The 14481-nt window shown below is 46.9% G+C and overlaps 5 protein-coding genes across 5 annotated transcripts; 4 read left to right on the plus strand and 1 right to left on the minus strand.

Annotated features, from left to right (window-relative positions):
- The first annotated feature begins 1597 nt into the window (after nt 1-1597).
- On the plus strand, nt 1598-3469 carry AGABI2DRAFT_226540 (hypothetical protein). The gene is made up of 10 exons (XM_006455116.1): nt 1598-1703; nt 1755-1967; nt 2017-2068; nt 2121-2174; nt 2226-2466; nt 2527-2580; nt 2641-2802; nt 2859-3025; nt 3080-3401; nt 3456-3469. Exons 1-9 carry the CDS (start codon nt 1642-1644, stop codon nt 3278-3280), a joined length of 1206 nt encoding a protein of 401 aa, XP_006455179.1. The 5' UTR covers nt 1598-1641; the 3' UTR covers nt 3281-3401; nt 3456-3469.
- A 533-nt stretch (nt 3470-4002) lies between these two features.
- On the plus strand, nt 4003-6692 carry AGABI2DRAFT_187624 (hypothetical protein). Its single transcript, XM_006455117.1, has 13 exons — nt 4003-4226; nt 4299-4499; nt 4563-4725; nt 4780-5062; nt 5120-5151; nt 5213-5264; nt 5319-5546; nt 5602-5768; nt 5828-5930; nt 5982-6175; nt 6224-6243; nt 6295-6452; nt 6509-6692. The coding sequence occupies exons 1-13, from the start codon at nt 4105-4107 to the stop codon at nt 6634-6636; spliced, it is 1851 nt and encodes a 616-aa protein (XP_006455180.1). The 5' UTR covers nt 4003-4104; the 3' UTR covers nt 6637-6692.
- A 76-nt stretch (nt 6693-6768) lies between these two features.
- AGABI2DRAFT_226546 (hypothetical protein) lies at nt 6769-9457 on the plus strand. The gene is made up of 12 exons (XM_006455118.1): nt 6769-7208; nt 7265-7401; nt 7465-7513; nt 7563-7656; nt 7706-7846; nt 7903-7966; nt 8015-8432; nt 8481-8631; nt 8683-8759; nt 8817-8933; nt 8985-9113; nt 9168-9457. The coding sequence occupies exons 1-12, from the start codon at nt 6807-6809 to the stop codon at nt 9312-9314; spliced, it is 1926 nt and encodes a 641-aa protein (XP_006455181.1). The 5' UTR covers nt 6769-6806; the 3' UTR covers nt 9315-9457.
- Nucleotides 9458-10091: 634 nt separating this feature from the next.
- Nucleotides 10092-10925, minus strand: AGABI2DRAFT_194835 (hypothetical protein; the record flags this gene model as incomplete). The annotated part of the gene is made up of 3 exons (XM_006455119.1): nt 10881-10925; nt 10176-10811; nt 10092-10117 (listed from the first exon to the last, which is right to left on the minus strand). Coding segments are annotated over exons 2-3 (579 nt in total), but the record flags the coding sequence as incomplete, so codon positions are not given.
- A 1324-nt stretch (nt 10926-12249) lies between these two features.
- AGABI2DRAFT_121121 (hypothetical protein) lies at nt 12250-14381 on the plus strand (the record flags this gene model as incomplete). The annotated part of the gene is made up of 2 exons (XM_006455120.1): nt 12250-12719; nt 12773-14381. The coding sequence occupies 2 exons, from the start codon at nt 12250-12252 to the stop codon at nt 14379-14381; spliced, it is 2079 nt and encodes a 692-aa protein (XP_006455183.1).
- Nucleotides 14382-14481: the final 100 nt, after the last annotated feature.

The raw sequence follows: 14481 nt of genomic DNA on the forward strand, positions 1-14481 counted from the left end.
CAACATTCCGGCCAATATAATTTGAGAAGGGGAGATCTGGAAGGCCAAGGTTGAGATCGGAATATATGGGAGTTAGGAATTATTTTTGGAAGTGGTCACGGTAATGAATACCTAATGGATTTGTGAGGGTGTCAACGTCGTTGTTGTGAAAGATGGAGACAGACAATGTTCCAATGTTAAGTTGGTTCCTGTCTTCCCGGACATCCTCATATTCTCGTCAGACCCCGGGAACCCCTGCCTCACGAATAAACAATATTCCCAACCACTCCAACTTTTAACTTCGTCAACTTCGAGCACCTCGATCAGCGTTAAACAAGAGTATCTCAAGAGCCTTTTTCGTTTTCAAAGACATCGGCAGCAACCATCATCCGACTCGGTTATTTTCTTCATCCAGCGCCCACACATGGCCGGATAGGATTTGACTTCACTCGATACCCTGATCACGACTACCATGCAATTGATCCGCCAGTATAATACCTTGTTCGTACCTTGTTGCTCATGGGCCTTGGATCCCGGCTGACAGCTGTTTGCCATAGGTTATCGATTATGCATAAAACATTTATCGTAATGGCGCACACACTGGGTTTTCTGCCTATTTCAGTGCATTCTATAATAATTCAGGGGGAAAATCTACAACTTCGAGAAGAGTTGGCAAACGCGATTCTGCCGTTGGATGCAACGACATTTGCTCCCCGGTTGGATTTGCACACCCCATTCTCCCGCTGAAACCTTCTTAGAAAGGTTGTCAGCTATTAGAGTATTGATATGGCTGTCGTGGGTGCCCTAGAGAAGTAGGTTTGCACCCTCGACCTCACTGGTCATACCTTGTTCTAGGCCCGCCGCTTTGTGGTCATCCGGTGAGAAGTTGTCATTTAGAAGACCGCGAGTATGCTTGTGAGGTCGTGCAGCATGGAGAAACGCCGATCCCGGAGGACAGGGAATCCCGCTGCCAGCTGAAAAAAAATTCTATCGGATACTGGTGCAGCATATGCTTCCTTTCGCATCGGACACTTCTGTGATGAAACTTCATTGATCATGCAAGCCGCCCCGTCGATCTTGCCTTGCCGCTTACAGGAAACACGTGCTTCCGTGGCGCCTTTCTTCCTGTCAGTTTATCATTCTTTCCTTTTTGTCGCGGCGAACTCGTGGGCTTGGCTCTCGGCGTGGGCCTTGGTGCCATGGATATCATCAGTGTTTACTCCTCGGCTCACCCTCCACGTTGTCTAGGCATCAAATACTTCACTCTTAGGAAACCCAGAGAGCGAGACCATGAATCATCTACTATCTGCTACTTACCCGACCTGACCACTAGTAGGCCCAACTAAGTTGATCATTAAAGCAAGGATACACTGGGTATCCGGGGTCCACAGGTTGACTTCCAACTTCCCCCCCACTCACTCGCAGGTGTGATGCCTTCTGTACACGGTATCCCCATTCATCTTTAAATAACCGCGGTTCACTAAACGCTCTTGATGATATCCATAAACTTCCGCCTATGTTTACTAACCGTTTGATAAACCCTAAAACCTCCTTGGGTTGCACGCGCTTGATCAGATCTCGGTACAAGATGAACGACACCCCTTCCGAGCAAATACATAAATATGCATTTGTGGCTGAACGTCAACAATCGTCCTTTCCCTCATGTCCCGGCTCCAGACCGTATACAATGAAGATGAACTTCCTGCTTTTACTCCGATGGAGTGGTATGTCATTTTCATGGCTTGGAAGCTAATGTGCCTTACCTTTGGATGCAGGAAGCTGACCGAAATCCGTGCTGCCATTCCCGCGAGATTATTTGTGCGGGATACTCGCCAAGGACTCTATTACCTCATTCGTGATATTCTCCTCGCAGCTGCGGTATCTTCACTAGCGCACCGCATAGATCCGCTCTTTAGAAACTTGCACACTATCCAAAACTTCAATCCTTTTCTCATCGAATTACTGCGGTGGAGTGCGTGGTGCATCTAGTAAGCCATCGCCCCGTTGATTTGTGACTGCTCTGATATTTCACCTAAGCTGGTGGTTTCAGGGCCTCATTTTCACAGGAATTTGGGTGATAGGGCACGAGGTATTGAAAACGAACATGGTCAAAAATGCTGATCCAACAAATTCCTTCGCAGTGCGGGCATGGTGCCTTCTCCGATCACAAATTTATCAACGACTTTATCGGCTTCGTACGTCGCTTCTCTGGAATGACGCTGAGTATGACTGATGTCCTATCACAGGCGACACATACTTTCTTGTGGACTCCATACTTTAGCTGGAAGATTTCCCACCACCGCCATCACAGTAATCATGCCTCCATGGAGAGAGACGAAGTCTACATACCTCAAACCCGCGCTGACCTTCGCCTTCCCAAGGATAATGACCCCGGTCTAGACTACAGCGAAATTCTCGGCGATACGCCCATTTATACCCTATATATCTTGATACGGCGACAACTCTTGGCTTTTCCTGCTTACCTCCGTCAGTAAAAAGCTTTTGTGTCATTTCGAGGTTATGTAGACTAATGGATACTTATCTTAGTTTTCAATGTGTCAGGACAGAACACATATCCAAAATGGACCAATCATTTTAATCGTGAGTCCGCAATTCGGAGCTTTATTTTGTCTTCAAGACATACATCTCCGCCTTTGATAGCTAGATCCATACTCTTCACGCCTTCGCAGCGGAATGCTGTCATGCTTTCCAACGCGGGTATTCTCTTCATGATCTGGGCCGTTCGACGAGCGAGTTGGATATTTGGTCTTGGAACAGTGATAAAGTACTACGGGATTCCTTGGCTGTTGGTTACGCATTGGTGTAAGTGACTTTGAATGTTGACAAGTTGTCGCGTCACTTATGCTTTTGACTCCTAGTTATTATGATAACATATCTCCACCACACTGATCCTGTTATTCCCCATTACCGTGGGGCGGAATGGAACTTCCAGCGTGGTGCTGCTGCGACTGTTGATAGGCCGATTCTTGGATGGCAAGGGAGATTTTTCTTGCACGATGTGGCACACTTCCACGTAGTTCACCATGTAAGTAAATTCGTTGAAGTGGGGATAGCGCCTTTCGTAACCCTTATATTTCAGTTTTTTCCCAAGATGCCCTTCTATCATACCCCCGAGGCAACGAAGTACTTGAAAGCATTCCTTAGGGATCATTATGTGAGAGATGATACACCTGCATTCAAAGCACTATGGCGCAACTACAATTTGTGCCAATTTGTTGAAAATGAGGGTCAGTATCTAACATATGCTTACCCAGTGCTCACTGTCCTTTTGAATGATTGACGTAACACATCTCGACAGGTGATGTTCTTTTTTATCGCAACCGTCAAGGCCAAGCCGTCCGCCGGCCTGTGACCAAGCGAGAAGCCAAGAACAAGTGATTAGATGGAGAAAGAGCGCATATCTGGATGACATTGGGGTGAATTCATGAAACTAGCAATGAAGGCTTGGGACGTGCTTTATGTCGAATTTAATGGAGATCAATTGATCCGTACTAGGCGTATCAGTTGTATAAGTAATCTAAAATATTTTAACATCTTTTAACACACACCCTTGACGGAAATAAGCACCGAATATGACAGATGCGCATTTTCCTGCCAAGCCTGCATTTGTTGGGAAAAAGAAAAGAGGGAATAAACATCCTTCTCAGGGCGATCGTATCCACTTTGGGGAATTGGCCCTGACAAATGCCAAGAGTGAGGAGAAAACGTTGCAAAGAATAAATCGACGGACCGGATCCGGGGTCCGTGGTCGTGGTAACAAAGTTATTTATTATTTGGTGCAGTTTACATTTGCCTGATATTTCATCCCTTCTCAATGGCGACACCTGAAACGGCCGCTGCTTCTGTGGCAGCGGGTAACATAAGTTGTCCATCTGGTACTGCGCCTGTCAAAGCAGAGTAATTCTCGTGGAAAACCATGCGCTATATACGATGCTAATCATTTCTTCTTTTGGTCTCGTGTTATCTAGGTATTTGATTTCATATACGACAAAACCTCTTCCTGATGATGATGCCGCAGAGGGAAGTTCAAATACTGTGCGCGGGAGTTGGAACCGGGATGGACGAGATGGTAGCCAGAGGGCTTCTGGACCTCAAAGAAAACACATGACGAAGGAAGAGAAGAAAGCTACGAGAGGCGCTAATAAGGGTCGGAGGTTTGCAAAGACCAGAGATGAAGTGGATTTGTGTTGGAGAGTAGCCAATGGGTCCGATTGCGAACATGGAGAGTAAGTCTTGTGCGTCGGTGGCTTGCGGTGACGCCTTCGTTAACCAACTGAATGATCCCATCGGATTAACAGGAATTGCAAGTTCTCTCATGATGTATCTGCCTATCTTGCTGCAAAAATACATGACGTACGGATTCCCAATACTTCGGAGATATCAGACTCTGCACCATTTGTGTATGAAGGTAACAAGAGTGTGGGTGCGTCACACCCGATCCATTCGTCCTTGGATCTTGGCACCACATGCCCTGTGTTCTCTGAGACAGGAGAATGTCGGTGCGTGTGTTCGTTGCTACATATACTCCATTCGCCCATACCTAATTTAAATTCAAATGGCAGGTATGGTTTCAAGTGCCGATTCCTCGGGGGACATGTGCGTATTAACGAGACCGGTAATATCACGTTGGCCGGAGACGAAGACAAGAAGGCAAGAGCTGTACTTACTGCCAACGAACTGAATTTTGTAAGCAGCGATGTACGAACTGCGCTACGGACGAAAAAGGTCGAGTTGTGAATTCAGTCACCTTTTCTCAAAAATTGCTGATATAAAAAGTAGTATCCAACTCCTGTGTCTGCTGCTTATCTTGAAGAGCTGAAAGGCCACGAGGACAAAAAGGAGGAATCGAAGCTTGTACCCGATGAGGACTCTGTCATCGTTGCGGAGCCAGAACAAGACTTGAATTCCATGGTGTCGGCATTAAAAACACCGGAGTGTCTAACGACAGGAATACAGGAGCTTGTTCAGAAGCGAACAGGCGATACAGCCCAGCCTACGGACACCGAAGATGTCCCGATCGGGTTCCGCGAAAAGAAGAGACTACATTGGGCTGGTAAAACCTGTGGGTGGATTGCATTCCTAGCATCACTGGTTTCGACCTAATCTTTGTTTTCTATAGACCTTGCCCCATTGACTACCGTCGGGAATCTCGTGAGTGCATGGCATGATGTGTTTGATAAGGGTCGATTAAATTGATAATTAACTTGATCAGCCCTTCCGTCGAGTATGCGTTTCCCTCGGAGCTGATATTACTTGTGGAGAAAGTTGGTTTCTGCGCATTTACAGACTATATTTTATCTAACATAGGGCCTTTCCAGTGGGACTGGCAACCTCATTTTTGGCTGGATCAAAAGAAGAGTGGTCGTTGGTTCGCCGGCATCCTTCGGAGAAAATTTTTGGTGTCCAAATTGCTGGAAACAAGCCTGCGAACATGGTGCCCACCGCTGAAGCCATAGCCAAAGAGCTAGCGGGAGGTCTTGATTTTGTGGACGTGAATTGTGGGTGTCCTATTGATCTTGTGTTCAGACAAGGGAGTGGATCTGCCCGTAAGTTTGATATTATTTATTTATGGCATTGATTTGTATCCCATGAACCCCCTAGTCATTGATGCCCTTGGTAAGCTGGGCAAAATACTTATCGGAATGAACAAGGCGCTGGGCGAAATACCGGTCACGGTCAAATTGAGAATGGGTGTTAGAGAGGCGAAGCATACCGCTCATAAACTGATGCCTCGGCTTGTCGTGGATTGGAATGCAGCCTGTTTGACTGTGAGTATTCATAACGTTTGATGATTCTGTGGTTGATTTGGTTATTGACTTGGTTATAGTTACATGGAAGAACCCGACAACAACGGTATACCCGTTTAGCGGACTGGGACTATATTCAAAAGTGCGTTGAAGCTGTTCGTACCCGCGAAGAAGAAGAGGACCGTAAGTTGTAGTCTACAGACACGGGTTTATCCCAATTCATGGTCGTCCTAGTTCCTGCCGTGCCGATTTTTGGAAACGGGGATTGTTTTTCAGCTCATGACTATTATACAAACTTGGAGCAAAGTAAAGCCGACGGTATTATGGTTGGCCGGGGAGCCCTGATCAAACCTTGGATCTTTACCGAAATTAAAGAACGAAGGGAATGGGACATCAGCGCACGGGAACGACTAGATCTTATTCGAGACGTGAGTAATTCAATTTAGAGTCAGTATTCTTATTCACGGGGCGAACAGTATGTTAATTATGGCCTCAAGTAACTATACTTCTCGATCTTGTATACTATTTCTTATCTGACCTTTTGCAGTCACTTCGGCTCTGATACTGCCGGTGTCAATACAACGAGACGGTATCTCTGCGAAGCCTTGTCTTTCCAGTATCGATACGTCCCCATCGGGCTCTTGGAGCAGTTACCAGGGCGGATAAATGATAGAGCACCGGCCTTCCATGGCCGTACTGATCTTGGTGAGCTTTTGGATAACCTGAACCAGCAAGGTCTAGACTTATTTTGTGCGTCGCAGAAACACTCCTTTCGAGTGGAGATAGTAGAGATTGGATCAAGATCTCTGAAATGTTTTTAGGACCTGCTCCTGAGTCTTGGGTGTTCATACCTAAGCATAAAAGTAACTCATATGAAGCACAGGGTTAGAGCTCTTCCTGTAAATTAGTCGTAGCTGTATCAATCCAGATTCCAGGTTATTGGCGGTCAAACTTCTTGCGTGACTATGTTACTGAGGTTCGTGTCACGGCAACACTGCAATCCCGTATTGTTTTCTTCTGTCTTATTCACTTTACGACTCGGTGAAGCCTAAGCTAGCAATGCAATCACCACCCAACATACCTCCGGAGACCGTGGAGGAATCCGAGCAGGTTAATCTACTACTAGAAATGCTAGGCGACTCCGTCAATAGAGCAGAGGCTTTGCGTGTTTATCGCAAACACAAAGGGAACATGGAGAGAGCCGCGGATGCCATTCTATCTGGAGATAGAGGAGAAGATTACAATTGGGAAGAAACTCCTGCATCAGCACCACCGGGTTATTCGCAAGCAATACAACAGCAGATTAGACCACAACCACTTAAACCGTCAAACACGGTTATTGATCTTACAGGCTCAGACGATGAACTCCAACGAGCAATGGCCTTGTCTCTGGAGACTGAAACCCAGTTTGGGCCGAGTAATCGCACTCCAGATGTCAATTGGGCAATGGTCCCCACCAACGTATGTGCCTAGTATGACACGCTTTCCGGGGGAACACTGAGCCAAAGGGAAACCAGCAACTCGGAGACAATACTGGTATTTCAAACGAGGAGAAGTCGTACAATGATGCAATTCAAGCAAGCTTGGAAGACTTGGTATCTACGAACGAATCAGATTTCCTCCCAATTGAAGCTGCGGTTCGCGAAGGTGGAAGGTGCGCTGAGATTACTTGAATCCGAATCCCAGCGCTGGTTAACCGAGTATGCTGGTCTTTCAGGCCTGTGGCTTTCAGATCGAATGACCCTACCCTAGCGTATGCGGCGCTGGTAGGCAGACGACTTGAATTGTGTTCACCACTGCTCAACCATCTCCTAGTTCATCCAAGCGCTTTTCTTTGTCCCACAAGTTCGAGAGCGTGTCGCCAGTATACAACTACCTATCCCTTCCGATAATCTCCCAGATCCTAGAGGCATGTCAAACGTCTCTCGCTGTCACTGGTTCTGATATTCGTGCCGCAGATAGCGCAATGCGGAACTTGATGGAACTCTTCGTCAACCTGGATCTAGCTCAGCTTTCAGCCATCATGGATTCAGAGATCCTGCCCTCACTCATGGCACAATCCCAACCTGATTATAGTCCTGTGGGTGATGCAACAGCTGGTATGTGTCTTCGGCCATGGATGCAACAATCTGATAATTTGGTGTGACTTCCTCAGATTTTCTCAAAAGCGTCTCGGATACCATCGAGGACTATCTCAAACTTCAATCAAATGACGAGCCGTATGATAATCCCCGTATTAGCGACGCCGGTTTTAATTCCAGTTACAGGCCTCGATTATTCAATTTTACGCATGGACATATCGAACTGCACCGTCGCATTCCAAAGCAATCCAAAAGGGCACCTAGTGATAGCCATATAGTCTTGATAGAATTTGGTGGCGAGACAACACCTTACACGGATCTCATATCTTGTCTGTCTGGTACCCTTTCGAAGTGGACTGACACCGGCTCCTCGCATGATGTTATTATAGAACCTTCTGATGTTTTTTGTTTCCACGTTAGACGAGCGGTCAATCAGGAAGGAAAATTCTCTCCGGAGCCATTCTCTTTCCCCAAGTATATCTACCTGGATCAATTTCTGTTGGAGAATCTTGAACTAGCCAATGAGACGCGACTTGGGGAACGGAAATTATTAGATGGTATATCAGAATTGACAAGGATGAAAGAAGGTTTGACCCAGCATAACGTAGGTGGCTCCCTTGATGACGAGGGTCTGGCCTAACCGACCGAACAGAATAGAGATATCATGAAGGACCTCGAAGACACGTTGTACTACTATGAGAACGTTGCGCAGGCAGAGGATAATCTAGAACGTACAGAGCTTTTGAAAAAGACGAAGACAAAACTTCGGGACGTGATTGCTAATATCTCACGAAAGATTGAAGGTGAGTTCTTTGAGTGATACACGGGACAGTGCGATTGATATGACATCGTAGCGATCGATTATAAAATCGAAAAGCTTCAGGCGGAAGTAATGAATGTCTACAACATACCGGAGCTCCAACAGCACCGAGTAAGCTTATCTTATACCCAATGTCTCGATGCTGCCTTTTCTCATGTATCTTTCTAGTATGATCTACGCGCTGTACTAATACATACGGGTCTTCCTGGTCGAAAACACAAATATTCGTACGTTCATGACAACCAAGGAGTTTGGTGGAAGATTGTAGACTACACAGTAACAGAGGTCAGTTGAAATTTTGGGCTTCTCATGACTTAGCGCTGAGGTAAATCTTAGGTTTCGGAAGAAACAATATTTTCCGATACAGCGGGGCTACATCTCGGTGCTGGTCCATACATGCTTATCTATAGCCGGCATGTAGAAATTGAAGACCTCACGATGCCTCAATGGCCCCGAAAAATGACTGTGAGTTGACCTGGCGAATCCATAATTCCTTTGCTTATACGATCTCGCTGGAAGGAAATGGTGGAGAAGCACAATAAGACATTCCTAGATCAACTACCGCCGGAGGTAGCAGCCAAAGTACAATTGTCTACTATAGAGTCCCCCCCTCCATCATCGTCATCAGCAGCCCCATCGCCACCCCAGCGGGCTAAATCAGATTAAGACAGAATGCAACCGCTTGTCTTAGCTTCAATGTATTTACACGCCTTCCTTTCTATATATAGTTGGGACAACGCTCCAGGTAAAAACGAGTACAGAAATCATGTATAACGTGGGTCATACAATTCTTCATCGGAAGATCTTAATGTAAACAACATGCAATCAAGAGACTACTAAAGGACTTCGGCTGCTGAAACAAATATAGTCGATCTCTTATGAAATGACGTTACGAGATATAGACTTCCCGAAGGACTATATAACTTCTAGGTAATCTGTAAATAAGGAGCAATACAGACGGTGGTGCTTACTTGTGAGACCCACATCGATTAGTACTAGTACCCCGGTCAGAAGCTGGGGCTAAGTGGGATCCTTCAGTTCTGTGGGGAGTTCATAATAAATCTTGGCATATCAGCTGTGGGTCGGCTGTGAGGCTTCTATCATCTATAGTGCGAGTTGTTATACGGTTCCGACAACCCTGCCACTGCTCGTAAAAATCACCATTCGACTCCATCGAGCTGGAAGAAATTCGAATTTGTTGTCACTTCTACATAATGAATTTAATTTAATTTTGCTAATTATACTGTTTACATAATTGATACACAGGAAAAATCATATAGCTACATCTAGTATTTTATTCCGCTGCTGGGTTTGGGATATGAGTACAGCTGTGTGATGACAGAATCACTACATACCTGGACACGTTTGTGACCGCTTCGTTTGGACCAATAACTTCATTGTGAGAACGTTGTGAGGGCCGTCCCTCCAACAGCGCCGACTAACCCCAGAAATAGGATGTTCTTCCCATTCTTTGGTGAGTAGATGTCAGAACTCTTGCAGTAATAGATGGATGATTTAACTACTGACTCTATGTTGTCTTGAGGTTCCTCGGGAGAAACGTGTAAGACGTGCGGGTCCATCAAACATTTCTACCAGGGTTTCTGATGCACCGTGTGGTAGAAAGGGTGAATGATGCGGCCTACTTCGCCTGGCAGAAGTAGGCTTCACAATGAATGCATCGTCCACACGTCGCTGGAGAGCTATTAAGGGTAGACTTTTCGGGTAAGCGGGCCCATCAAAAATGATGGGAGGAGGGAGCGACGAGGGGGGAGGGCGTGGTAAAGAAAAGTCATCATTTTCTGAGTTTTCTTTTTTCGCTGGCCTACGAAGACCGTTTGTAGTCGATTGGATGAGCTCCCTGCTTTGGCCCAGCCGTGAAGGAGCATCAAAAATATCGAAAATGGGGGGGATGATAAATTCTTCGGGCTCTGCTGCTGTTGATCGAGCCACGGCGTCCTGATGAAGAAAAGCTGGTCTCGGCCTCGGCGAGTAAACGGAGCGTGATCGTGGTGAAATACAGGAGAGAGGAGATGGCGAGGGACGATAGCGACGGACGCGAAGAAGGGCTTGAGCATTGGTCATGTTGGGGTTCTCAAGATGTATCAGGAACTCAAAGCTCGTCTATGGTCTTTTATATGAGCACGCTAGGAAACTTCGGAAGATCTAATTGAATCAAGGGAATAGAATATTTCCAGTAAGTATCTGCCAAGTAAAAAATGAACGTTCACTAACGTCGACAGGCGAACCACTGACACGCGAGAAGAGGACTTTCAGGGCACGAAACGAACGAATGGTGGAAATTGATTAATGATAGCTATATAAGAAAACTTTCCTCATTGAACGGCGGGCTTGGCATTTCTTTCTTCGAGCAGTTATTGGCAAAGGTTAAATTCCCTAATACACCAAAAAGCTAAGGAGCGGCGATGAAGCGGCGATAGACAGGTCTTTGAGGACACCATGGAGATTGTCAAATCAGACCGAACCCGTGTTAGTTACTCGCATGGCAAGCCTCCTTCGATACTTCGGATTGCGCTTCGAGAAGAATCCAAGTATTTTATCAGGGTGATAACTGTCCACATGGATTGGAGATGCTCCTTCGCGGTAAAGCAGATAAATCTCGATATTTAGGGCGCCGTTCTGCCAGACATGTGCATCGCCACCGCGAGAAAAGAATGCAGAATACAAAGTGTTCGTCCATCTTGACAGGTGATACGCAGAACAAGAAAGGTCAAACGGAAGCTTGTTTACAACGTGGAGACGACGCCGCTGACAGTAAATGACGAGAGGCGTTTCTGTTAAAGGGACCGTCTCCACAACACTATGAGCCGAGGTGGTTGTATGGGTGCCAGACCGACAACCATCAGTGGAAACTTGAGAAGTCCGCGAGACACTAAGCACAGCTTTCCGCATCTATCCTAGACTTTTCGAGACGAAGACAGGTTGTGCGAGAGCCTCTCTGCCTATTCGTAAACAGCAGCATTTGTGTTTGTTGTTCGAGAGACGTCGATGCCAGATGGTAATAATACCTAGTGGCTGGCAGGGTTTTCCCTTCCGACTCAGCTATTTGTTCATGTTGATATTGCTATTTTTGGCTCCCACTCCGTTCGATTCGCTGCAAGCCTGCAAGTGGCACAATAGTCTGGAGCTTCACGGACGAAAGAACGAAGCGGCCAAGGTACCTTTCGCGTGAAGTACAATCTTTCCTTCAAGTGCCGATTGTCTCAACAAACACCTTGTTTTCAGGCCTCCTCTCAACTTTCATCGCAACTACCCGCTTGGTTGCCCAGTTGACGCAGACAGTTGTGTCGCAAGGCTCAGCTTTGAGCAATCTTCATCTATGCTCCCAGTCGGCACAAACTCCGATGTAACGAGGAAACCTCAATGTTTGGTTTCATGTGGATGGAATTTCCATTCGAAGACCACGCCTGAGACTCGCGGACTACACGTGTCGGCGGCAATCTACATAATAATCAGCATCAGGGCTATATTCGAGCTTTACATTCCCCATTGTTTCAGCTGCGCTCGGCGTACATGAGGTGTCTCATCTGAACCTCAAAAGCAAGAAGAAAGAAAGAATTGATTCTTATACGTTATAGCTACCATGACCACCTACCCACCTCTACCGACCAACGAGAGCAGGTCTCTGCCTCAATACGGATTTGGCCCCGATAACAAATTCCAATCGTTACTTCTCGAGAATCCTTTTTTATTCCGTATATATACCCCCAAAGAACGCTCACCGTTCTTCGACGATACCGATCCGTACTTCCTCGCTCCGAAGTTCAACGCACAATGTGTTCGGTCGCCGGTGGAGCTCGAGGACCACCAACGCCTCATCGATGAGTGGAAAGTGAGCCACTCGGATGTCGCAAAGCACATGGATTGGACAACCCGAGCAGCTTCCCCTTTCATCTCTACATCCTTCAGTTTTGCCTGGTGCATCTGGTATGCATCCCGTCGCTTTCATCAAGGCGTTAAAACAGATGTACAGGTTGCAGTGATTGATGCACGAGCCCTTTCGGATCGCGCCAGGACAGCAGTAGAACTGCTGGAAGCGAGCTCTTCGAGCGAGTGAGTCTTTTTATGTTGTTATCCATGAGGCAGATTTAACTGGACTGTTTTAGGAGGAGCAAAGAATATCCGAAATGGCATCGGTTTTCTCAAGAATCTCAGTCGGTTCTCGTCTACGGTTCGATACCTGGGACTGCCGTACTCGCATCGATTCCACTTCTCGCCATTTTGCGACATCTCCCTTCATATTTCTTGCAACCGGATTACCGATCAGTCGAGACCGAAAATCCACTGATAAGGCTCGGGTGGGACTATAAAGAGAAGAAATCGAGCTATCGGCGGTTTTGCCGCAACATGTCAAGCCAGTTCTTCGCTATGAATACGGAGGAACGTTTGGCTGACGTCACAGCTGGTTCTCTTGCACTCGGGTTGGCTTTCTTGCGACCTTGGTTTCATTCAACGATCGATAAAGAAGACGACCTAGGGGTGCAGACCCTAGTAAACCTTGCTCTTATAATTGCGCGGTGGCCTTCACAATCATGGGTGCAAGAACGACCCGAGATCTATGACCTAATCAGTGCCATGGCCTCGACACTGTCTCGGGAGTTGCGTGAAAAGCACGAGCTCCAGGTTAAGGATGAAGTTTCACGATTGCAAGGGGTCGTCAATGAACTGCACGAAGTAGTAAGAGATTATGAGGTGAAGTTCAGCTCGCTGGGTAAGCGACCCAAAACGAGCCACCACAAGAGACCGGTGCCTAGACTTGTCATCAATTCTCCGGTTTTATCTCCACCAACGAATACCGTATCATTACCCTCAACTCCCACCTCCCCGATCTCAGATCCGAAGGTCTTGACTCCCCCTACCCCTCCCGATACTCCCAAATCATCGACGTTCTCTACCTCCCGGCGTCCGGCTCCAGCGAGTAGCAATTGGCCTACGATAGGTCTGGATAACGAAGTAGGCAGCCTGCCGACACGAGGCGCGGAGAAAGCATTGGTATCTGCACCTGGGACACCTACGCCTTTCAGCGCTGCTGCCGTCACCCCGATAAATGCTATAGCCAATCAATCATTTCCACTACACAGCATGGACGACGCATCTTCTTCCCCTTCAAACGTTTTCAGCGCCCGACTAAAGTCTGCCGCAACCGCATTAACTCCGCCTCTCTTGCGCTCTCAGTCTCACACACCCTCATCCGGTCTCTCGGACATCAGACCTGAGGAAATCCCTCTCCCACTTACGCCCCCCCAACACAGTCCCATTCGGTCCGGATATGCTTCTCACCGAGCTTCATCATCCTTCAGTTCCTGGACGATGGTCGAGTCTGACGATGATGACGATGATGACGATGGTGGTGACCGTGATGATGACACTCAAGTCGATGAGGATGCTTCCTACCGAAAAGATCTGGGAGACTCCATCACAACACTACGAGATTCTGTAGAATCGCGTTCCGGTTCACCCACTCTCGTCTTCGCACCATTACCGAAGGTTCAAGAAGTACCGGAATACATTCCTCCTCGTCCCCGCTCCGGAATTTTCGCCGAACCGCTAGAGTTCGACTATACTCTGGCCGATTTAGATGAAGAATATATCTATCGTCGACCTCCTGGGAGGTTTGAGACAGCTGGCTGTATTATTGCTGGATTTTTGGTTGGAGCCTTCGCTACTATGGCTTTGTTGGCGCCTCACCGTCGGATGATTGTTCATCTGACATGAGGAATGTAAAAATACTATCTTAGGAAACCTCATTTTTAAATGTAGCATGTATCTGGAAACTGGATGTAATGTAATGTATGTAGAACGTCACTTGTACTTG

This window comes from Agaricus bisporus, assembly GCF_000300575.1.
Source record: "Agaricus bisporus var. bisporus H97 unplaced genomic scaffold AGABI2scaffold_10, whole genome shotgun sequence".
NCBI classification, from domain to species: domain Eukaryota; kingdom Fungi; phylum Basidiomycota; class Agaricomycetes; order Agaricales; family Agaricaceae; genus Agaricus; species Agaricus bisporus.

Excerpts from the sequence above, each read along its gene's own strand:
- AGABI2DRAFT_226540 (XM_006455116.1), top strand. The coding sequence starts at position 1,642 with ATGTCCCGGCTCCAGACCGTATACAATGAAGATGAACTTCCTGCTTTT. Across the intron at positions 2,581-2,640 it reads ATGGACCAATCATTTTAATC|CTAGATCCATACTCTTCACG; the intron begins GTGAGTCCGCAA and ends CGCCTTTGATAG. Across the intron at positions 2,803-2,858 it reads GCTGTTGGTTACGCATTGGT|TTATTATGATAACATATCTC; the intron begins GTAAGTGACTTT and ends TTTGACTCCTAG.
- AGABI2DRAFT_187624 (XM_006455117.1), top strand. The coding sequence starts at position 4,105 with ATGACGAAGGAAGAGAAGAAAGCTACGAGAGGCGCTAATAAGGGTCGG. Across the intron at positions 4,500-4,562 it reads TCTGAGACAGGAGAATGTCG|GTATGGTTTCAAGTGCCGAT; the intron begins GTGCGTGTGTTC and ends TTCAAATGGCAG. Across the intron at positions 6,176-6,223 it reads GACTAGATCTTATTCGAGAC|TATGTTAATTATGGCCTCAA; the intron begins GTGAGTAATTCA and ends CGGGGCGAACAG.
- AGABI2DRAFT_226546 (XM_006455118.1), top strand. The coding sequence starts at position 6,807 with ATGCAATCACCACCCAACATACCTCCGGAGACCGTGGAGGAATCCGAG. Across the intron at positions 7,657-7,705 it reads TAATCTCCCAGATCCTAGAG|ATAGCGCAATGCGGAACTTG; the intron begins GCATGTCAAACG and ends TTCGTGCCGCAG. Across the intron at positions 9,114-9,167 it reads AATGGCCCCGAAAAATGACT|GAAATGGTGGAGAAGCACAA; the intron begins GTGAGTTGACCT and ends TCTCGCTGGAAG.